The sequence below is a fragment of the Ruditapes philippinarum genome, unplaced genomic scaffold, assembly GCF_026571515.1.
Source record: "Ruditapes philippinarum isolate M1 unplaced genomic scaffold, ASM2657151v2 ctg1451_1_1_1_1, whole genome shotgun sequence".
Lineage (NCBI taxonomy): Eukaryota > Metazoa > Mollusca > Bivalvia > Venerida > Veneridae > Ruditapes > Ruditapes philippinarum.
The window spans coordinates 178,820-204,388 of NW_026857524.1; the positions used below are offsets into that span (position 1 = coordinate 178,820).

A 25,569-nucleotide genomic window follows, 5' to 3' on the forward strand; every position below is an offset into this window, starting at 1 on the left:
TTATATGGTATATTGAATGGATATTTATATAGTAAACATAATTATTTTTGTTGAACCTATATCCCATATATTTTAATTTTTAGTATTTTGATGTAACAGTTGTTAAAATGTTAAAATTGATGTCAAACATAACATAAATCATATAATTGTAATACATTTCTTGCATTTCTGGCAATTCCTAAGATGTATCTCCAGCAAAAATTGCATTCTCATATGTTCATTTTCAACTACTTAGTAATGGTTACTCTTGAAACACCTGTTTTAGTATATATTATATTGACTAACATTGGCAGGTTGTTATGGACTGGACAGCCTGCGGTTCCTGGTAATGGGTGATTGGGGTGGTCTGCCTTTTTCACCATATGACACCCCTGTTGAAGTTGCTGTTGCCAAACAGATGGCAGATGTTACAAGTAGGTGCCAAACAAGCTTCAATCTAGCTCTCGGAGATAACTTCTACTTCGATGGAGTAAAAGATGTAGATGATGACAGGTTTAAGGTATACTTCTTACTCTTTAGAAAGTTTTCCATATTTACAGAAGGTTGGTGGTTTTACTTCAGTGCCAACTTTTGTCTTGAATAATGCTTGATAGGCTTCTGGGGCAGTAAAGCTGGGAAGTGCCCTTATGATTTTATCATTGCAAATTAAAAATCAACCCAGAGAACCTTAAGATATAAAATCAGTTTAATATTGAATCAGTTTATAGAAGCTAAAAGTAATGGAATCATTTTGATAGTATTATTGCAGGAAGATAGCCGGCTTCAGTTGCACCATTTTAATTTTTAAGCAATGGGGTTTTTTGGGGTTTTTTTTGTTCAAAGATTAACTTATTAAGTAACTCAAAATGTGAGGCAAATGTTTAAGTACAGCCTCTTGATACCAAAAATAATACACAAAGAGACATCTTTGGTATCCCTCCAATTACAAAAACAGAAAAGCCCCCATGTCACAATAATGATGTTAACAGTGCTTCTTTTGTTAAAATCTGTACATGATAACCTAACAAACATTTATCTGAACAAAAAAACAACAACAATATATTCATAAACAATTTGTTAAATATCAAACAGTGACTGGTTTACAAATTTCAAACTATTTATCAGATAGTGAATCTGGGGAATTGAATTTATCTGTGCAATTGAGATTTGTCATATGAAAGTGATGTGGATGTACATTTGTACTGTGATAGCTTATTGTTACATATCATTTTGAAATGTAAATATCCTGGTCTATTTGTTAGTGTTCTAAATATTGAATTTCCACCCACTTCTATAGTGCAAGTATTTGTAGATAATTGATGTGCAATGTTATTGAAAAATACTTAACATTGTAGCTATTTAGATTTGTATTCAGATAGGCTACCATGCAAAATTGTGAACATCACTTGATTAAAGGGGCAACATTCGCTGCCGCGGCAGCGAGTATTTGTGGGTGTGACTAATCAGTGATGTAAAACTGTCTGTTATAAACCCTGAGCTAAAAATAGCATGCAGTGTTAACCTGCAGAGAGAATGTAAACAAAAACAGCTGATTTTACACAGGAGAGGTTTAATGGATGTTTTATATAACTCACAGATTAATCAGATTAATTAAAAGACATTATCAAGCCATCTTGTCCAGATATTATTTTTGAAGTCAGTTGTTTTTCTTTTTTTCACTGGAATGCTGTATGTTCTTGAAGGATCTCTTTTATATGGAATCTGCCTTTCTGATGTTTGAGGGCGATTCACATTTTCATTCCAGTCAAGGACAGCCAAGTTAATCCTGATTTTGTAGGCATCTAATCCAAAACATATTCTTTTGTCTCCATACTGTAATAATGCATTATTAAATGATTCTACGTAGTGAGTGTCCATACAGTATCTATATTTTTCTGCATCTTTGTATACTGGCAATTGATTTTAAAAAAATTTGTAAGAATAGAAACAGCTTTTTCATCTTTGATGGTGTATTTGGAAACATTCATAATGTGGATCTGTTTTGCATCGAGAAGTTGGTAGACAATTGTCGTGACTGCCCTTGTAGTGGTCAACAAAGTTAAGTATGTTTTTTTCGTAGAATTTCGGGATTATTTTGGCAGTTTTTCATTGAATGGAATGTGTGAGTTTTTAATGCAGCAGCTTTGTCAGACAGTTCCTCATGCCACACAACTCCATGTGTTGATTTGAAGCCTGTTGTTATTTTTCTTGCAGCTTTAGCTATGCCCTTGGTCATATGCCAAGTATCACTTGCATTCGTTGTTGGGCTTCTTTCTTCTCTGACATATTTAGTTATTTGGTTGTTGTTGTCATGTGCATGGATGTTTACTGGGCAGTCCTTCTGGTCAAGATAATCATATAAGCGTCGTACTCCTACAAGTTCATGCCGTTGAGAGCTGGGATCATCAGACTTGGTGACTGTCTCAACTTGAATGCACTTGTTTGTTGCTTTACCCAGGCAGACGACATCAGTGAACTTTGCATTTTTGCGCCAACAATAGCGTGCATCCGTAACAATATTTATTCCTGTCAGTACTTCATCATCATGCAAAAGTGCAGTGGTCATGGCAATTTCATCTTGAAGAGCATTGTTTTTAGATTCTAAGACTTCATTCTCTACAGCTCCTTTGTAAGTCTCCATCATTTCAGAAATATATTTTTCCCCAAAATCTGCAATATCTGAAGCTTCACACAGTTTTTGAAATTGGTTAGGTAGTATGCCGCTGGAAAAATAACCATGACAAAATTTGTAACTTGCTAAAAACGTTCCGTTTCCCATGTGTGGAGAGGACATCCAGCTCAAGGCATGGGACTCCTTACATTTGATATTGGCAGTCATTACCCCATGCATTTTTTTGTTGTTTGATTTATCAAGACTTAATCTTTCCTTGCATTTTATATCATGGGCTTGTACTTGTGTTATAAGTTTTTGAACTGATGATAAACATCCTATAAAAATGTCTTCCGTTTTTGCATCTTCCAAGGTGCAATATTGATATTCTGGCTCAAAGTCTAAACTTTCATTTGTCACATTATCTTCAACGGGTAGATTCAGAGAAGTAAAAAAATCACAAAGCCTGTGGAGTAGCTCAAACGTCGATATTTTTATTAAACTGTCCTCCACCAAGAAACAATTTTATTTTGTCAATTTTGTTAAACAATTCAGTTTTTTCTGACTCATCATTGTAATAGTACTCCAATTTGCCTCTTGATTTTCTATTTATTTGTCTATTTTCTTTATTTCTTGCACGTCTTTTTTTCACCAGAATTTGATGGATAGGCTTTTGGCTCCTTACGTAATTCCAAGCGTATTCTTTTTATTCCATTATTATGATCTTCAACTTGTTGATTATGGTTATCATCCATGTTTATCACTATATTGTATACCTGACTTTACTAATGAATTCACACAAATGAAAATGATATCAGCTTCACATTGTTTTAACTGTAAACTCTGCTGGGAAACATTTTAATCTGCCAACACCTAATTAAGATGCTGTCACAATGAAGTATAATTGTTCATTGTATGGCCTGCCATGTAGAATTAAAATTCACATAGGATGCTTGTTTTGGAGGGAAATAGTGCAAATCTTTAAGCTGTTATAATCTGATTTTATATATTTCGTACAAATTTGAATTCTAAAAAAATGGCACAGGATAATAAGAAAAAGAGATATGTGATTTATATGACAGAAGAACAGAAAGAAATTACTTGTGGAATATTCAATTTTCATGGGTGGGATATTGAAATATCAAGTGATGACGATACTGAAGCAACAAGTACCCAGTATCAAAATTTGAGCAGAACATCCACTGAGACTAAGTCAGTAAACTCAGATGTTTTCGAAAAAGAAATTTCTGAAGAGAATGCAAACATGTCAACAGATCAACAAAATGGATCATCTGAACTGGCTACCCGTAATACAGATGTTTGTCACCACTGTCTTAGTTCCCCCTGTGTGACTGCAAGTCCTCAGGCCTGGTTAGGAGATGGTCGCTTAGCAAGACCAGGAAATAACTTAATAAGAAAAAAACTTTATAGAAAATACTGGACTATGCTCGACAGAAGGGGACTTTGGAGCAATAGTGTATATCTAGAAAGAAAGGAGAGACTTATGCGTGCAGCACATGTTGAACTAACTGTAAGGGAAATTATGCCTGACTGTGTCCTGCATCAAGTCAGACAACTATATCCAAATCCAAAGGATGTGCCTTACATGGGACATTTCTTTTAAGAAAACCTGCTAAAAATGATCTTGACAGGAATTTAAAATATTTTTAAACTATTAATATATAAAAATTTTATACAAATGCAACATTTAGTTTGATAAACATTTGTGAAATGTAATTTTGACTTCAAGATATTTACAACAAAATATAGAGTAAATGAAATATACCTGGAAGTTACTTTTACTGTTTTCATGAAGTTTAAACCATTTAAATACAAGTTGAATCAGTACTTTGAAATTAAAAAAAATCATAGATTAATGGATTATTGTAAATTTGTTGGATATAAATACTTATTGATAAAGTAAGATCAGTAAAAGGTATTGTTTTTTTTCTTATCATGTATTCAGCATTCCAATGTGTCGTCTGCTGAAAATCTCCCTCCCTGAAATATATATCGTCTGCTACAAATCTCTCTCACTGAAATAAACACTGCCACGTGTTTCTGTTTACTACTGAAGGTTCATGACCTGTAATGATCAGTTGGCTCCTCCCAGGGAAATTCAAATTTCAAATTTGACAGCCAGTATTTTTTTCCAGAAACACACTTAACAAAGTTTTATTTTGAATAATTTTGGTCAATCTATATCAAGAATATATATGCCTACATACATGCCAAGTGTTGTTTAAATGCATTTGGTAATTAATCTTAAATCTTTGAAAAAGGGTCCCTGAAGTGAAGCATGCATAAAATTAATAAGAAACCTGCCCTAGCGCCATCTGCAGGCTTTTATAGTGCAGTTGGGCCTTTAAGTTGGTAATCATTAAAATATGCATGTTTCATTATTTGTGGACTTATTTGAGACACAAATGTTACAAATGTCTTAATACTTTATTTTTAATATTTTAATGTACAGCAATGAAATTAATTCATTAAAATTAACATTCATTTTTAAAACATTTTTAATTAATGAATACAGAGAGAATTAATTTAGACTTTACAGCATGCAGCAGTGATGACTTTCCTCTACCCAATAGTAAAGCATGAATGTGCCATCCTAACCAGGCCCATTGGCTTCTCAATTTTTATATTTAAATCCCTCCAACTCAAATGGACTATTCTAATTTTCAAAGCAGGACACGTCCAATATTATACATAACAAATTTATCAGGGTAAGAATTCTATAATATGCTAATGTTTATTCTCTATGATTACAGAACACATTTGAAAAAGTGTACAACTATGATCAGCTACAAAATCCCTGGTATTTGGTCGCAGGAAATCATGACCATAATGGAAATGTCTCGGCACAGATTGCTTACTCACAAAGGTCAAAAAGATGGTAGGAATTTCTATATATTAGTTGAATCATTATTTATTTTTGATTGATTTTAAAGGGTATAAAGCTATATCTAATGTTTCCGTAATGTTGTGATCGATTTTCGAATGATTTATAACAGTTTTATATCTGTTTGATATTAACACATATGTAAACAGAATCTGAAGTTCCAGAACAAAACATTAAGCTGCTACATGTGTAGTAAGATTTTAACTGTTGCAATAATTTTATGCATGCACCATTTGTTTTTAGGATAATATACAGCCATATTCATTATTGACAGGTATTTTGGAATGATTCTTTTTCAAAATTTAACGATAGTTTTGCAATTATAGACAGCAAATAATAAGTTTTATACACTTCAAAATAAGCTTGTATCTTTTTTGAACTTGTCTCTAGTAAAATGATTTTAATTACCAATAATTTGAGTTTTATATTTTATTCCAATAATTAGTAGTGGCCAAATGGTATTGTGGCTATCTCATATAAAAGAGGTTCCATGTTTGATTACCAGCTGAGTAATAATGCAAATCAATTTGAACATGGTAACTATAGCTTTCTAGCTGGTGCACAACTTTGATAAGTATAAGTACATAAGTGTAGAGTTCTAGGATGGGGCATCTTGTTTACGTGTCTGTAGCATAATATTTCAGTAAAATACATGTAATAATATGATGTTTTCATTATAGTCACTGGTTTTTAGGTCAAAATTTAAGAAGCCATCAATATAAATATGTGACTAATCCTGGTTTTATACTGATAGCATGTAAATATGACAATAACATTAAAAGGGTTAATTTAAATTAGCTGATATTCTTGTATCTTGGATGAATTCATGTTAATGGCATTTGTGAACAGTCTTCTATTAATTCATAGTATGCTAGTGGTGACTGAATCTGCCCATGCAACCAGTGGAGATAAAGATCATCTGGGCTGTAGACACCATCATCTGTTTACATGTAACAAGATAATAATCGAGGGATTGCAGCACTAATTTCAGAAAGCTAAACCTTATATTCAATAAATGCTAAATTCTTGGAATTTCAGGAATTTTCCCAACTATTACTATGCTTTGAGATTTCCAATCCCAGGGGGAGCTACAGTAGATATTGTGATGATTGACACAATATTGTTGTGTGGTAACACAAGACATGATTTCATTGGTGATCAACCTAAGGGACCTAAAGATATAAAGGCAGCTGAGGATCAGTGGCGTTGGATAGAAAAGCAACTAGAGACATCAATGTATGTTATACTTGTTAATAAACAGGCATTTTCAAATAAAGCTTTAACATACACCCAATTAAATACATGTTGCATGTTTCAGAAATTTAGGAATTTGAAAACCACTTGACCGTGGTAAATTTTTATGATGGATTTTACCTACCTGGTATTTTGGAAGTGTACAATGATAAATGTGTGTGTGTGTGGGGGGGGGTCAAACTTTAAGTCCCCAGTAATATTAAGCCTAAATGGCCTGAATAAATTTGTGAGCTATCTTGGTCTATACTGATAACATAGGCAAGTCAATATGAACGATTACATTTAAAAATTAGCTGATGTTCTTGTGTCTTGGATGTATTCATGTTAATGGCATATGTGAACAGTGAATGAGTCTTCTATAAATCGTTAGCATGCTGGCAGTGATTGAATCTGCCCATGCAACTTGAGCAGACCAAGATCATTTGAGCTGTCTGCTCATGGTTAACACTGTTCGCTTTTCATTCAGAACTGATTTGTGGGAAGTGTTAATAACAGATTTAATTTCAATACTTTGAAAGTTTACAATGCATATTACTATTTATCCAGAATATACTGAACACATGATGAGTAACATGTCTACAGGGATGATTTGTTGTCATTAACTTGACGAAAGTCAGGTATGAACAGCTTCAGAATACAGTTACACTTGTAACCATTTTCTAAATATGACTAAAATATTCTTAAGATTTGTTTTGCCAAACAAACAGATTTGTTTTTTGTTTCAGAGCTGATTATTTACTTGTTGCGGGACATTTTCCAGTCTACTCCATAGCAGAACATGGTCCAACTGAGTGTTTACTTGATCGGCTCAAACCAATGTTATATAAGTACAAAGTTTCTGCATACTTTAATGGCCATGATCATAACTTACAGGTAAAGTTTCTATTTTTATGCCTGCATTGCTATATAGGTAAAGGAATTAGGTTAACATGCCTTGAATGTGTTAGTTTCGAGTCTTGCACCCCATGTGTATTCAGTGATGCCATACATTGTATGTGTATTTCTGTGTTTCTACACTGCTGTTTCAAACAATTTATGTAGAGAAGTTGCCTTTACTTGTGGAGAAACTGGTAATTGAACTTGAACTATACAACAGTAATTTGTAAAATTATGTGGAGCTTCATTAAGCACAGAATTTCCTAATATTTCTTCTATTGTCTAAGAGGGATGCATGATTAAACATTCAAATGCTTTGTAATTATTTATTCAGACCTACCAGTCTTTGTGATTATATAACTGTGCCGTTATACTTGAGCAGTACATTATTCTACAACAGTGCACTCCAAATTGCATATCTTTTTCACAAGTATATTTTACCTATTGGTGGCAATTTTGTAGTTTCCTAGTTGTTTTCCTTTCCTCATAGAAATGTTAGAATATTTACTTATATAACTACAATGTTAGTTGATGTAAGTTCAAAATAACATTACTTTATGATTGGTATTAGTAAACCACATTTATATGTTCTTCTTTGCAAAATTGTGCATAATTGTCAGATATTTAAATGTTTAACCTGTTAAAACCTGCAAGTGATTAACCTTTGCCACCAGTATAGAGTCATGCCAACCTGCACATCAGATCATCCTGACAATGCTCTATAATGTCCATGGCTTAACTGGTAATTGGAAGCTTAAATTTGGTAGTTTGATATTGGAATTCCTTAAACTTTGAATAGAAAGTTCCAAGTTAAAAACTGGACAAATCCATTACACAATTTCTGTAGGTTAATGAGTAAGAATGTGATTTTATTTTTCTAGCATCTGACAAGTAGTGAGGATGGACACACAATTGAATACTTTGTTACCGGGGCAGCTAATTTTGTAGACACTAGTAAAGCCCATGAAGATGATGTTCCAAAAGATTCTCTGAAGTTCCACTGGGCAAAACTGGCAGATCTGGGAGGATTTTCGTACGTTGAGGCCACGCCCCAGAATATGACCATGACCTATATAGATGGAATGAGTCACAAGCTTTATCAACATTCATTCCTTCCAAGAAAACTTCACAAAATTAAAAATTAGTTTATCTAAAACACACTGACACTGAATTGGTGGCATTAATAATGTTGTATTTCGACCATTTTCTAAGCGCAAGTTGAGAAATTAATATTTTCTGGTTAAATCAAAATTTATTGACAGTGTAAATTTTGGATTTTTTAGCACAAGTTGAAGAACAGCAATTTTTATAATTTTGTATTTGATATAATAGTTTGACTGGAACAGATGGGCTAATTATTTGTCAATTTTTAGATGCCTATGATACAGTTGCCAAAAAATAGAACATGAAATGCATAACTTAACTCTAATACATGTGATGATGTTGATTCGATACAGTGTATATTTTTGTGACTTTTTGTCAAGCTTTTATAATCAGTCATTTAGAAAATCCTGTCCATTAACTAACATATTTATCATTTAAGTGTATTATAAATATGTGCATATATATACACCATAGTTCTCCCCATTATTTGATTTTCTTTTGTGATTGTTAATATTGTTTCATGTGATAGTAAGTTTGTTGCCATGGCAATATTTCACCATTTACAATGTTTAAAACTGATAGGCATTAGTACTTGAAGCTGGAGTTTGTTATGACAAGTAGATGTCTTAATATGACATTGTTACAACACAAACTCATTCTAGTGTGATATGTATGTAATATTATTGTTGTTATTATGTTGCAGCAGCAGAGATAAGTGCCATATATATATTTTCTCTATGTTATTTTATTGAACAAATGTATATTTTCAAAGAATTATTTTATAATTTTGCACTAAATTTACATAATTTTATGTGTGTTATGGTGTGTGAAATGGAGACCTTCCACCTGTATAGGGTCATGTTTATGTGTATATTTCTGATAACAGTGTATTTTTCTTGCACCTTGCTGATGTTATTACAAGGACTTCATTTCTAATTTTGCAACTATTCATTATCAGATTTGGTTATATCAATTCAAAATTTTGAAGTTGGGGCAGTCAATAGTATAAAATCTGGTTGGACTGATATGATGTGCAAGCAAGCTAGCCTAACTCCATACTGTGTGCATTAAGGCTGCTCATTTTTTTATTCCAGAATTCAAGGATAAAATGCAATCTGTGTAATAGATTTTAGTTAATAAGGAAACAAAATAATGAAGTTTAAAATCAATTTACGTTTATACTTATGTGGTAAATCAAAACAGGGTGTTTTTAACCTAGGTGTGCCTTTCTAAAACAGGTTGCAAACGTCCAAAGTTTTGCAAATTAAGGTGTTGGTCTGCTTCACAAAGAGAAAGGTTAACAATTTATTTTGTTTTGTGTGAAAGTAATCTAGCAAAATAAATCTTATAAATAAAATTTTGCAAGAAAAATATTGTTAAGATTATTTTCATAAACTAAATTGTTCCAAAATGTTTGATGCTTTTTTTCTCTTTTTATTCGCTGCACTGTATAGGTCATTTAATGATAAAGAAATACTCAGTACTGGTACATGTATTTGTTTTTGTTTGTTTTTGTTAGTACTTTAAAAGTAACTAAATAGACTGAGATGTACATGTATATTGTTTTAATTTGTTAGTTTTAAACATTATTTATTGAAGTGCAAATTGTGAAGAAAAAACCTTGTAGCATATTTGAACATTTTCAAAACCTCCACTCTATAATTTGTTACTGATTTTATATTGAAAGTTTATTGTAAATATTGTGAAAATAATGACAAATTATACATTCCTTAACTTGAATTATCCTACATATAGCATTTTTTGTCTGTGATAATAAAAGAAACCAGTGCTGTTCAAGAAAAATGATCTAATATTGCCTGAAATAATGTGTTTAGTAGAATCAGAAGATCTCCCTTACTTGTAAAATTCAGAATCCACCGCATGAACTTAGCTGTGTTGATTTGATAGGAATTCCAACCAAAAATATAGAAATACACAATATTGTATATTATTATATATATATATTTATAAGACAAGTTTAAGTTATACCATCATGGTGTAGAAACAAGTACACTTGATGGAATAATATTTTGCATGTGAAGTTGGATTGAACTGTTATAAATGTTATTGAAAACTCGAGCACTTTTAAAATGGAATTATCCTGATTTTTTAGGTCTTTGTATAGGGGTACCCCTATGATATAGTTTGTAAAATTATATAATATTTCATATCTGTTCACTAGGTATAGTTTTGATACGATTTTTGTGTTGTTTTTCCAGAGAAATGAAAGATTGAAATTCAATATTTGCTGCAGTATGCAAAATTTAAATACATAAGGGAATTGCTCACCTTGCAATGAATAAAATATCAAAAGATAACTCTGGGTGTGCGTTGCTGTGCAGTGTTGTTATTTATTTGTCTAAAACCTTGTAAATTCTGTGTTAAACAGGGTTGAATTCTGTGATCAACTTTTTGTTCTAGATTAATGACATTGCTTTATGCAAAAAAAAAAAAATTCTGAAATGTTTAGTGTTACCAAAAAACAACTTGACACTTGCATGGTAATAAATTCTGTACAACAATTTTATGAAATATTGTACTCATATTTATACGCTGTATGTCTGATTATCTTTGCAAATAAATCATTATATAATGCATGAAATGTTTATTTTCGAATAAAGATATTTACACAAGTTTTTTTTATATACTTGTACATTGTGTATATGTTATTTTCATATCCGAGCTATTTAAATGATTTGAGATTAGCATCTAAGGACTTGACCTTTCTCGCCGTCTTTACATACTGAGTATTTGTGCACATCAGTACCATTACTTGCAGCCTGTCACCCCACCTGGGCATTAGTCAAAACGGCAACAATAAAATGTTTGTGACTGAATGATTTTTTTCCATGAAATTCTGGTGCAACTGCTCTTGATCTGCGATGTTTAAATGTAATACAAAAGAATGTCCAACACATCGCAGGGATGTACTCCTGACTTCGCTAGAAAAATCGAAAGAAGGTTAAAAAGAAAGAGTTGTTAAGAAGAGGATTATAGAATAAAAGAGAGACGACGAGAGATTATTGGAGGTGCGAGCTTGAGTTTCTTTAGTCATGAGTAAAGGGGGGTAATCAAATAGACTTGTATGTATAACAACGTTCATCATTTATTTCCCTTTAATCTTATCCTCCCGATAAATATTATTTGAATTATGGCAGCTTGGTGTATTAAAATGATAATGATCAAATACTTTACACACTTAAGTATTGAAATAATTCAACCGTTTCTTTTTAAAGTTGCACGGCTCTAGATTTATGCATTTTTTATGGAAATCTAGAAAAAATTTCTTGAATGTTTTATATAAAACGCAAAGAAACTTCCGCATCAATGGAAATATAGCGCGCTATTCGGTAGAAGGAAAAAATAACTACATGATTTGCACAAAGAGCCTCATATAGGTTGAAATAAATAAATATTTATTTTTAATTTTAGTAAAGATTTTTGTTTATTTCAAAACGTTTTTACTCCGTCTGGAGGTGTGCAGCCTAATGTCTGCGTTATCCTCTCGTGAGACCAGGATCAGCCACCCCACTAATGCCGCTTGATAATGTCTACACTGTTCGCTATTCAGTTCTTACATATTATGAGATTTCCCCCCTAAATGGTGAATTATCTTTTCCAGATTGAAAGATAGACATGTCCGTTTAGAGATATTTAAGGGGTTAAATATTTAGTAAGCATTTCGTTTCCTATCCGTTATAACACTATATTTGTTCTTCCTTTATAGACCCTTGTTTTCGTTGTAGCAAACTTATCATATATGGGCATATAAACACTTGAGGTCGGACATGACCTGTTGACAAGTGATATGTTAATTACAAGGCCGTTGTTTTTATAGTTCAATGTTTAACTGACAGTACACTATGGAGACACAGTGATTATGAGCACATATTAAACATATAATTTAACATTATGAGAACGTATTTGACACGCTATGGGCACAATCCCTGATACAATATGAACACACTGCGAGTACTCACAGATAATAAGTGTATTGTAAGCACACTAAAGGGTGCATTATGAGCACAAATTAAACACTCTATGGGTACTCTATAAACTCCCTGCGGGTGCAATATAAAAACACATTTGCACATACTAGGGGTGCACTTTGTACGCATTGGTGTACACTATGTACACACTAGATGTGCATTATGCACACACTAGGATACCCTATGCACAAATAGGGATGCATTATGCACACATTAGGGTACACTATACACACATAGGGGTGCATTATGCGCACACTACGGGTACACTATGCACATATAGGGGTGCATTATGCACACGCTAGGGGTACACTATGCATCATGCACACACTAGGGTTCACTATGTACCCTAGCTGCAGAGTGCGTACTATGTGTACACTCATGTGTACACAAAGTGTACATATAGTGTACACAAAGTGCTCTCATAAAGTGGTTGCACTATGAAAACAAATAGATACTCTGATGACATTTTATGGATAACCACTAGGAACACTATGAATTATCAGAATACACCACGGACACAATGGATGTACTATGGGAACACATTGTGTATTTTGTCATTGATAAGTGAACATCGTGATATTCAATTTCTTCCCGTAAATGTGCAAATCAGTTACAACAAATCACATACGTAAATAACTCTGGCCTTAACGCTATTAAACATATATAAAATATCATAGATATGTAAGTACGATTGAAGTGTATAAACGTTAGATAAATACAATGGTCTATTTATAAATTGTAGCTTGAATATGACCATATTTGGTAAAAACGGATATTAACTGCTGATGTGTTAAAATTTTGTTTAATCTCTCCAGCTTGTTTACCCACATATTACAATATCTATATATATATATCGTTAATATAGTAGCATTTGCGCGGAACGTATTTATGAATAAACCTTTTACGTATTCGCTTTGCATATAATTTTGCTTGACTGAAACTAAAGGATAATCTGCATAGAATAACAGAAACACGGAGAAGCTTTGCATGGCATCGCAATTTCAAAAATCTGAGTTACATTAAAGGAACATTATGCCTCAATAATCTATTTTCTATAAATTCTTTAGAAATAAAGATAATTCATATATATGGCAAATGAGTATTTTTTGGAAACTGTCACAAGATTACAAAAAAATTAGGTTTTGTGAAATAATAATGATAGCATTTCTGAGGCATAATGGGCCTTTAACAATGTTTTTTTTTCAAACAAATGGGTTACTTCTCAACGAAGCCTCTCATCTAAAAGCTAATGTTTATACTCCTCTATAAAGCATGCTACTTTTCAGTGTTCAAAGCGTCGCTCGAAACCTGATGCAACCAGGATCAACCCGTATTAGGCGTCGCTCAAACCGTCAGAGCACTTTTTAATAAAGACTCGCTCAGAAACGGGGTCTGCTCTTAAACCCCATGGATATATATAGCTCCGCTCAAACCCTAAAAAAATCAACAAATTCATGCTCAAACTCGATGATCATATAGTCTGGTTCCCTGCCTACTTTTACTACGGAAACTAACGAAGTGTAAGGCAAAGGAATTCCAGACTATTGGAAGAATTGAAAGAGCCGAAGATGGCGATTAGGATTTCATTTAACAACGACACTACAAATCTCATGTTATCTTGTGGAAACGACATTGCAATATTAAAACCAAGCACTGATGGGATTCAAACTCGTTAAAGCGAGGAATTATATTGTATTTAAAAAGAAAACATTTACAAATGCGGTATGCTGTTATTACACAATTCAGACCCCTTATTAATTTTGTTTTTAAAAAGTGAATATAGTACTTACTTATTATCATGGTCACAATAATATGAGATAAACATGACTAATTAAGCCTCGTTTTTTTTATATAAAAAGAATAAGATATTTGAGCCGCGTCATGACAAAACCAACATAATGGGGTTGCGACCAGTTTCTCTACTTGTAATAGGGTTTGTAAGCTAACAGCATGGAACTTGATCAGACTGCGCGGATGCGCAGGCTGGTCTGGATCCATGCTGGTCGCAAACCCATTATGTTGGTTTTGTCATGACGCGGCTCATTTTGAATTCTACGAGTTTGGTGCCTTTTTTGTTGTTTATTCATGACGCTTGATGAGATATTTTATTCGTATGTCTTTTCATACACTTGTATTTCTATATAAAGCTATGTGTCCCGGAATATCAGGGCAAATCAGTTTTATCAATATACCGGTAAATTGTGAGGAAATCAACATAATTTCGATCTTTTAATGTTTAAATACATGTGTTTCAAACATCGATGCATGTACATACATATTTAAGTCAGAATAGCCACTTATTTAAACCAGGATTTCCTATGAAATGTCAATTGTCTCCGGAAAAGATGTACATGTATTTCAAACTTGTAGTATCTAGCTATTGTTTTCGGTTTGCAGAGCACACAGTCACTCCTTTTATGGATTTGTCTCACCACATCCAGGACAATCGCAAGTTTTCGACAATTTTCGTAAAACTTCGGATAAGGACTACTGTTGACTAACGATGTGCTCCGAGTGTATCTGGGGTTTCCTGGTCGTATTTCCTTTGATTTTAAGATAAAGGTACAAAATTGATAGATTTTGATTGCACAGTCTGTTTTCCTTGTTTAACATTACTACAGGGTTTGTGTAAGACTCTAAAATCTATTTAAAACATGGCCGATGATGATAATGTTGCAGCTTTGGTCGTAGACAATGGATCTGGTATGTGCAAGGCTGGCTTCGCCGGCGACGACGCCCCGAGAGCTGTGTTTCCATCTATTGTCGGCAGACCTAGACATCAGGTATGATTAATATTACTAAAACATTTTATTTTTGGATGTTTTCATTCAGAGTTCGCAATATAAAAACAATGTAAACATGTTATAGTTTCCATACATTTTTGTGCGATGTCTCCATGGTCAAGTTTATGCATTCCGTAATTGACTGGAAGCCAGCAAGATGTTGGTTTATTTCTTGTAAGGGGCGAATCAACGTTCTTATCAAAAGTCGATGGTTCCGTTAAACTTTTATTACCCGTCTGACATTGTTTGATACTTCAACAAAGTTATGATGAGTAACGGAATTACAAGTTCAATGTTAGTTTGAAAAAAAAATGTGTAGATGATTAACTTTTACATACGTTTCAAATTTTAAGATACGTGATTTACATACTTTATGTAGCAATAGAGTTCGCTTTTAGTATCATTTCCAACTTAAAAAAATCAAGAATCGAATTCACAGCGTAAAGGGACAAGTAGCGAGCATTAGTGTCATGTACACTGACAACAACATCAGCAACAAGATCAACATCTTCAATATCAACAGCACGCTTTCATTTTTTAAAAACAAATCGATTTTCTTTTATCTATATATTAATCATCTGTACCGACCATTTTGTAAGAAATTTGATTAAAATGAGATTTTTGTCTCTTTTACTTAAAAAAACATTCTCATCCATGTTGCATATGAATGATTAGTAAAGCAGATGAATCTTTATTGTCATGAACATGATTCATTCTTTTTTCAGGGTGTGATGGTTGGTATGGGACAAAAAGACAGCTATGTTGGCGATGAAGCTCAGAGCAAGAGAGGTATTCTAACTCTGAAATACCCAATCGAACACGGTATCGTCACCAACTGGGACGACATGGAGAAAATCTGGCATCATACTTTCTACAATGAACTCCGTGTTGCCCCAGAGGAACACCCCGTACTTCTCACCGAAGCCCCTCTAAATCCTAAGGCAAACAGAGAAAAGATGACTCAAATCATGTTTGAGACCTTCAATTCACCAGCCATGTACGTAGCTATCCAAGCTGTCCTGTCACTTTACGCTTCCGGTCGTACCACTGGTATTGTGATGGACTCTGGAGATGGAGTATCGCACACTGTACCTATCTATGAAGGTTACGCTCTTCCTCACGCCATTTTGAGATTGGACTTGGCCGGAAGAGATCTGACAGACTATCTTATGAAGATCCTTACAGAGCGTGGTTATTCTTTCACCACGACAGCCGAAAGAGAAATCGTAAGAGATGTTAAAGAAAAATTATGTTATGTTGCTCTCGACTTCGACAACGAAATGTCACTTGCATTGACATCAAGTCAGCTGGAAAAGAATTATGAACTCCCCGATGGTCAAGTCATCACGATTGGTAACGAGCGTTTTCGTGCTCCAGAGGCTATGTTCCAGCCATCTTTCCTTGGTATGGAATCCTCAGGTATCCATGAAACGACCTACAACAGTATCATGAAGTGTGACGTCGACATCCGTAAAGATCTTTACGCTAACGTCGTCATGTCCGGTGGTTCAACAATGTATCCTGGAATCGCAGAACGTATGCAGAAAGAACTCATAGCCCTGGCTCCATCAACCATGAAGATCAAAATCATTGCTCCACCAGAGAGGAAATACTCTGTATGGATCGGTGGTTCTATTTTAGCCTCACTTTCAACTTTCCAACAGATGTGGATCAGCAAACAGGAATACGATGAATCTGGCCCGTCCATTGTACACAGAAAATGTTTCTAATTTTCATTAGCAAATATTCAAAATAATGAAAACAATACTTTTTTCATTAGATTCTACATAAGGTATTCAAGTACTTAGTAAATACACAATAAATTGTAAAAAAAAGGCTTTTGATGAAACTTATATCAATGAAAAGGTTAATTTGAAATTATATCGTAATGACGGACCATTTAAACCGATGGTATGAAAATTATTACCAAAATTATTGTGTAACATAACATTTTGATTTTCAGCAAAAAATCTCTTGCGGTTAGGAAAAGATCGCACGTCCGGTTTCGCTGTTAACATATTACGTAAAATAGATATTAATCATATAAGGACATGTGTATTTATATGTTCAAACATATGCTTATTCTACAAGGATTCTCTTTCACAAAAGGAATTTTACATATTGTAAAGTACCATAAATCAAGACTTATTATTGAGTTATTGAAACTTATATTAAGTGTAAAATGCTATACTTGTACTTTATGCTGAAATAAATTATGTATATGTGAACAAGTTCATCTTGTATTTATTGAATCGTACCATTGATAAAAATATATTTGTAAAGTATCACTTAATTAATCATTAAGTGCTGTTTTATATTGTACCGCCACCAAATATATCCTACTAACTAACTACGAGGAAAGTAAGAGTTATTTCCGCATATGACCACCAGTGTACAAGGCACATAAATACCACACTGTATAACTGGCGCCAGTAATGACAGTATGCTGCAGTGTTGACAGGAATCTATAACATTTTATTCTGCATATACTTAATTTTACTTTTTAACTTACTTTTATAGTATTTTTCAAGATGGAAGAACTCTTCAATAAAAGGTGCATCGAAAAAAAAACACAATTCTTCAGCCATATATCTTTGGCCATTTTATAGTGTTCAGGATAACAGTATTTCAGCCATATAACATCGGCCAAATAAAAGTGTTCAGCGTAACCATATTCAGCCATATAATTTTGGCCAGGTAATAGTGTTCAGAGTAACAGTTTTTCAGCCATATGATGTTGGCCACTTAAAAATGTTCAGGGGTGTTTGTGTGGAGTAGACTTAGATTATTTGCTATTTTATATACGTTAAGTATTACTTTTTTCAGCCAAACATAGAACCATTGAGTAAATGTCTTGGTTTTTTAACCATTCCGGTGATTGATACAAAATCGTTTGTAAGTTTAAACAAGTAACACTGGCTGCTGATGTTCACTTAGTTACTAAGCACTTGTGTTACTGATGTCTAAGTGACAAAGATTCTAGTATGATGCTGTGAAAAATCAACCAGAGGCAGCAATGTGATTCTAAAATAACCAGTCAATCGCATTGTACAAATTAAAGTAATTGTGGTTTGCAATAGAATATCCCAAAAATAACAAACCAGTCCAGTATCAGAAATTTAGTAATTTAGAATTAGTCGTGTGTTTGAACTATGCAATGTACGAAAGGGTAAAACTGTTGCGAATTGACTCATTTTAAGACCACTATACACTTTCAACACGAATGTGCAGGATACTCATGAATTCGTCCGATTCTTTAAAGTTATTCCTTAAACACAGTGCAAACAATGACTTTCAAAAATGCCCCAATAACTGAAAATTATACGTTTAGATTTTTTCACAAAATTTATGAAAAGTTTCTTACAATATGTAAACAAATTGTTGTTGTTTGTTGTTGTTTTTTTACTTCCAGACAAAATCTTAAATCTAAATGAGAAAAGTAGTAAGTAACAGAGTACTCAGGTATGTTACCAATGAGTTGCTTTTGGAAACTAAAAGTAAGGCATCAGCAATGAAAAGCTTTTGTGAAAATAATAATATCTCTATAGATCAATAGAGATACACGGGCAAATAAATGACAGAATATTAAAATGATTTAATGTGCTCAAACCCTGGAAATTACAAAAAAAGATACTGTGGATATTGTATGACTAAAACAAGTCTAAGTCATCCACCTTTGACATGTTCTTTAACGTTTCCAGAGTTCACTGTGGCAACTATTGTGAAATCTTAACGCTCTAACCTGACCCACGTGGGTCAAGTTAGGAAACCACCATTTTATTCCTTATAAGAAAGAAATTTTTTGTTCCTATAACTGCCTAGTGTATTTATTTTGAGGACATTTACAGAATAATTTATGAAAAAATAAAAACGAAGAAATGAAAATTATGCCTGTGTATTTCCTGTGAAAGCCAAATATATCAGGCAATTCTCAGATGTATAAAAAAATAATTTTACGCTGTACGTACTCTACAAAATAATTTGTATTGTTATGTCGTTTCCTCCTCTTTATGTGTCAATAAATATACATTTTATATATGACTGATATTATATAGGTATAATATATAGGCGTGATTAGGCCAGTGTAGATTTATCTGTGTTAGTTTGGTACAAGATGACACGCGGGATATATCTCTATATATCACTTATATTAAGTGGTTATGATAACCAGAGTAAACATGTTCACATCACAGTAAGAACAGACTTAATTTGTTTGTTTGATTTGGTTTTACGTGACACCGACACAGTATATGTCATATGGCGACGTTCCAGCTTTACTGGTGGAGGAAGACCTCAAGTGCCCTTCCGTGCATTATTTCAGGCACGAACGGGCACCTGAGTAGAACCACCCACGTTCCGTAAGCTGGATATCTTCCTCACATGAAAGAATGGGATGCGAACCCACAGCGGTGAGGGGCAAGTGGTTTGAAGTCAACGACCACGGACGCCCCAACAGACTTTAAAGACCCATTCAATGATCGCCTAACTCAGGTTTAAAGTCCCATCTATGTTTTGGTTTATGGAGCTAAAATTTCAATTTTAAGTACGTTTTTGTTGTTGCTCTTTTTATTATTATTTTGTTTCATGCTTTCCAGTGTTTTACTGTAATATATCAGATGATTATATTCTGATATTTTTCTCACAAATTATAAAAAGTTGTTTGGAAATAGTTCAAAGTGACTGAATGAACATCTATATGATGAATATTGAATAATAATATTTTGTTATAGAAAATTTTTATTATCTGCTATATGTAATTTTAATGTATGTAATATCAGATCATGTAACTCACACTTGCCGGCAACTTTAAGGGAAAAAAACAATTACAAAATAAACATCAACATAAATTTATACGTTTTTATGAAAAAAAGTTAAAAAGTTAACAACGCATATACGACTTAAAATAGCGCTTCTGTGCCTAACTAGTTCAGATTTAAAATTATTTGCCCCTAAACGTTGTGAGTTCGAATCCCGGCGGTTCTTTTAAGATTCGTGTCTGATGCACGTGTACGAGGATAATCAGACATATTCTCAACATACTTTTATTATCTAGGAAAATATGTTTAATACATATCAATAAAATACGCGCAATTTTTGTTGATGTAAGCATTGAAGAAGTAACTATTTTTACCTATACCGTCAGTGCACATACCGTCATATGTATTTTTAAATATTACGGATAAATATCAATTGAGATAAATTTTGGATTGTTTCATATTTAAACTACGATTAAACAATTATTCAATTTTTTGATCGGGTTTGCCATAAATAGATAACAAATATCTAAATACAAATCAATAGAATGGCCCTATCAGTAACTGGGGCCATTACCGTTGCATAGTATCTTATTACCATATATGGAGGTATCGAACTATAGGGTGTATGTCCAAATATGGGAATAGACTTGATTAGATATTCACGTTTGTTCTAAAATGCTGATAACAAACTGATATATATGTACATATCTTTACATGTGAAATCAGTATAATTAAGTTGGGCGTTCGTATTTATGTTATTAAAGGAAAGTAACTATTAAATAAATAAAAATGTGTGACGAAGATGTTGCAGCTTTGGTTGTAGACAATGGATCCGGTATGTGCAAGGCTGGCTTCGCCGGCGACGACGCCCCGAGAGCCGTGTTTCCCTCGATTGTCGGCAGACCCAGACATCAGGTATGCGATTTTATTAGCTCACCATCTGATACGCCCATTTTTTCATCAGAACATTTAAAGTTAACCGAGTCAACACGATAGTAGACAGAATATATTCCGCTTAGTTTACTAAAATAAATAAAATACTCTCCAACTCTTCAGACTCTTCTCGAACCAGTTAACAATTATTAAACCTTCCCCTGACGAGTTTCTACAACGGGGTTGGCTTTCTATGAATTCATTACAGTCCATGGTATTCAATTTCAAAATACAAAAAAATAAGAAGAAAAAAAGGCACCAACAGAACAGAGCTGGTCAGACTACACGGAAGTGCAGGCCGACCTGACTCTATACTAGTTGGCAAGGCGAATCGCCTTTTATTCCGGCAATTACAATATTTATGAGATTCCTTGACAAAAACTTGACAATGAAATTGAAAATTTGAATATATTTATGTCTAATTTTAATCAGCATCAGCTTACTTTTCAAATTCTTACACTGTATAAACGTTGCACAAAATATATCATGAAATACTTCATATACATGACTCAAAATAAATTCAAAATGTTGATTTCGGTGTATGAAAAATTCAAAGATTCCAATATTAGACTGCTCTTAACGTGAATGCTAGTGTCCCAGTAAAATAAAGTCAAATGAATGAATGAGTACATTAAGGTCGGTCTTACGATGCTGAATCACAATAAATCATGTTAGGTCTGATCGTTTTTGTTTTTTATTTAATTTGCATATGCATTTTTTTTCAGGGTGTGATGGTTGGTATGGGACAAAAAGACAGCTATGTCGGCGATGAAGCACAGAGCAAGAGAGGTATTCTAACTCTGAAATACCCAATCGAACACGGTATCGTCACCAACTGGGACGACATGGAGAAAATCTGGCATCATACTTTCTACAATGAACTCCGTGTTGCCCCAGAAGAACACCCGGTACTTCTCACTGAAGCCCCTCTCAATCCTAAGGCCAATAGAGAAAAGATGACTCAAATCATGTTTGAGACCTTCAATACCCCAGCCATGTATGTAGCTATCCAGGCTGTCCTGTCACTTTACGCTTCCGGTCGAACCACTGGTATTGTGATGGACTCCGGCGACGGAGTATCGCACACTGTACCTATCTATGAAGGTTATGCCCTTCCTCACGCCATCATGCGTTTAGATCTTGCTGGAAGAGATCTCACTGACTACTTGATGAAGATCCTTACAGAGAGAGGTTACTCTTTCACGACAACAGCTGAGAGAGAAATTGTTAGAGACATTAAGGAAAAGCTCTGTTATGTCGCCTTGGACTTTGAACAGGAAATGGAGACGGCTGCAACCTCAAGCTCTCTCGAGAAAAGTTATGAATTACCTGATGGACAAATTATAACAATTGGCAATGAAAGATTCCGTTGCCCTGAGGCATTATTCCAGCCTTCCTTCCTCGGAATGGAAAACGCTGGTGTTCACGAAACAACATACAACAGTATTATGAAATGTGACGTTGATATCCGTAAGGACTTGTATGCCAACATCGTCTTATCAGGTGGCACAACTATGTACCCAGGTATCGCAGACAGAATGCAAAAGGAGATTACTTCCCTTGCCCCGGCAACAATGAAGATCAAGGTCATTGCCCCACCAGAGAGAAAATACTCTGTATGGATCGGTGGTTCTATTTTAGCCTCACTTTCAACTTTCCAACAGATGTGGATCAGCAAACAGGAATACGACGAAGCTGGACCGTCCATTGTACACAGAAAATGTTTCTAGACATTATGAACTCTCTAAGAATGTTGACCAACAAACTCACTTTATTTGAACTTTCATTTTTGATAATAATAGTCCTTTGAATTTCGCTACGGACAAAAATGTAAATGAAATACACGTATCATTAAAAATACATTGTATGTACAAGAGGAATAGTAAAAGTGATATAGTAATGTGGGACACTGTGCAATAAAATGTTCTTTATTGTTTTTCATAGATCTAAGTTTTTAACTGTTTTAGTAATTAAAACTGTTTTTATCTATATTTAAATTCAAACTTTTGATATGTAAATTATGTTAAGTAAGTAAGTTAGATGATATATATTTAAATTTAAATTGCTAAAAGAGATAAAAATAGAAAATACAACAAATAAAACGAAATTTGTTAAACTCTTTTTAAGTCCTACTACTCATATCCCACCCGAACCTCTACTGAAACACTGTGCTTAAGGTACATATAGAAGTGACAGGCCAGGAATGGAACTTTTTTCATACCATTTCCGCAAAATAAAAGGACGCGGGAAAAATGCACTCGCTTGGCCAAAAAGACAAACAACAAAAACAACCACATTATTAGTTATTAAAGAAATACACCATAATTGCCGTTAAATTAAGGTGCCTAGTATATTTTTTGGTAATTTAAATAATATTCTAACAGAAGTAAAAGTACTATCACATTTTGCTACTTTTATGACAAATCATTTCACTTACATCACAACTTTCTTCGGGTTACATTTGACTTATCCCTTTCCGTTTAACCAGTTCCTTCGAAGCCACTTTATGCTTGCGTAAACCTCGCTTTTTTTAGTGTAACGAATGTTATTTGACACTCATGGAAAAGTCTGCTTCGTACGGTATTCCGTTTGGACAATCGTGATTTTTTATTTAGTCTCCACCCGCGATGCACGAAACGGAACACCGTAGTTTCGGTTATATTATGACTAAGAATATGTCTGAAAATCATAATCAAGTTTAGAATGTGAACCAATTCCGAGGCGTACAGGTGTACTTCCGGTTTCTAAAAGCATGATAGTCAGTACATAGGCACTTGATGGTAAAAATATTTTGATCGACTAAGAAAGGTGACATTTGTGCGTTTTTATATATCTCGTGCACACGAGATGCTATGACATGGCCACGAGTTACTCAAGTGGTGCGCACGAGAAACTAAGTCGTGGCTTCGAGTTACTTAGTCGTGGCCACGAGATAATTAAATCAGACGCACGAGATACTATGTCGTGGCCACGGGACACTTAGTCGTGGGCACGAGATAATTAAGCCGATCGCACGAGATAATTTAACAATCATATTAGAAAGTCACCTTCCAAGGCCCATAAAAAAGACATTAATTCTGACAAAGTTATGGCCCTTTGTGGTAAAGTTGGAGAGTATGTACGTACAACGGCCTGTTAACCTTGTTTGTACGATAACTTGAGAAGGAATAAGTCCTGGTTTATTTTATTTGGTAGGGACTTGCCTATGGCCTGTATATAGCCTATATGGATGTTTGAGGTCTAGGGTCAAGGGAACCATGATACGTCATGTAAAATCCTTGTCAGATGAATACTTTAGAAGGAATAAGCCATTGTTTATCTAACCTAGAAAGATCATTGCACCTGATCAGTAGATGACACCTAATAATTTTGAGGTCATTGGGTCAAAAATCAGGGTCACAATGACGCTAAATGTAAAATCATTGTCCAGTCAATTACTTGTATAAATGGCACTTTGACAGGGCATCCTTGTCATATAACACATTTCTAGTTAACTGGGAAAATTCTTAAAATTGTGTAATCTTTGATTGGTTAATTATCTCGTGCGCACGACTTAATTATCTCGTTCCCACGAGTTAGTAACTCGTGGCCACGACATAGTATCTCGTGCGCACGAGATAAAAAAAAACACACACATGTCACCTTTGTGCCACCGTAAAAGACAGTTACAATACAATAGTAAAACATATTTGGCAAAAGGATTGACCCACAATTTGTCTCAACATTAGCAACGGGTCTTCCCTTATGGAGTAAGTTACAAAAAATGCCCTTATGGAGTAAGTTACAAAAAATGTTTTTAAAAGAATGACTATATTGGACACATACACGTATATATATAGTACTTGGCTTTCAAAAAATCGAATTGTATCTGCATGGATAAGCTCAAATTAGGAATAATCGGCGAGGTGTTCCGAAGGAGCATACGGTAAAAGTGCTTGGTGATGTAGCTATAGTGTTTACTGTTTCTACTTTTCCTAGCTTTCGAAGTTATGTAAAGAGAAGATATCTGAATGATATACTATTTATTAAACTATTACATATTTTGTGAAACATGACATTTTTCCTATCACTAGATGATCTTTCAGGAAACAGCTGTTTTGTAATATGTCTGATCTTAGTTGCTTTGGTTGTTTTTCATTATTATTATTTTCCCAATAAACTTTGTAATTTTTGTAATAACCTTACTAGTATTTGTATTATATACTGGTTCGATTAAACAGCGCACTTAATAAAACGCGTTTGTGCGTGTTTTCTAGACGTAATGAGAGTACATCCGCCCTTGAGTAGAGACCCCGGACATGTCACCATTCATGTCCTTAAAGGTAATTATCTGATTAAAGGTGACCTTTGTATTCAGTAATTTACTGAATGATACTAA

At 33.8% G+C, this 25,569-nt stretch overlaps 2 protein-coding genes across 2 annotated transcripts; both read left to right on the forward strand.

Moving 5' to 3' along the window:
• Window positions 1–271: 271 nt before the first annotated feature.
• On the forward strand, window positions 272–11,362 carry LOC132750059 (tartrate-resistant acid phosphatase type 5-like). Its single transcript, XM_060739998.1, has 5 exons — window positions 272–499; window positions 5,365–5,489; window positions 6,534–6,731; window positions 7,475–7,622; window positions 8,507–11,362. Exons 1-5 carry the CDS (start codon window positions 329–331, stop codon window positions 8,768–8,770), a joined length of 906 nt encoding a protein of 301 aa, XP_060595981.1. The 5' UTR covers window positions 272–328; the 3' UTR covers window positions 8,771–11,362.
• A 3,911-nt stretch (window positions 11,363–15,273) lies between these two features.
• On the forward strand, window positions 15,274–23,298 carry LOC132750060 (actin-3-like). Its single transcript, XM_060739999.1, has 3 exons — window positions 15,274–15,501; window positions 16,227–16,971; window positions 22,185–23,298. The coding sequence occupies exons 1-3, from the start codon at window positions 15,373–15,375 to the stop codon at window positions 22,919–22,921; spliced, it is 1,611 nt and encodes a 536-aa protein (XP_060595982.1). The 5' UTR covers window positions 15,274–15,372; the 3' UTR covers window positions 22,922–23,298.
• Window positions 23,299–25,569: the final 2,271 nt, after the last annotated feature.

Coding starts and splice junctions, on each gene's coding strand:
- LOC132750059 (XM_060739998.1), top strand. CDS start 329: ATGGGTGATTGGGGTGGTCTGCCTTTTTCACCATATGACACCCCTGTT. Junction 6,732..7,474: donor AAGCAACTAGAGACATCAAT/GTATGTTATACT, acceptor TTTTTGTTTCAG/AGCTGATTATTTACTTGTTG. Junction 7,623..8,506: donor GCCATGATCATAACTTACAG/GTAAAGTTTCTA, acceptor TTATTTTTCTAG/CATCTGACAAGTAGTGAGGA.
- LOC132750060 (XM_060739999.1), top strand. CDS start 15,373: ATGGCCGATGATGATAATGTTGCAGCTTTGGTCGTAGACAATGGATCT. Junction 15,502..16,226: donor TCGGCAGACCTAGACATCAG/GTATGATTAATA, acceptor TTCTTTTTTCAG/GGTGTGATGGTTGGTATGGG. Junction 16,972..22,184: donor GAAGTGTGACGTCGACATCC/GTAAAGATCTTT, acceptor TCAATACCCCAG/CCATGTATGTAGCTATCCAG.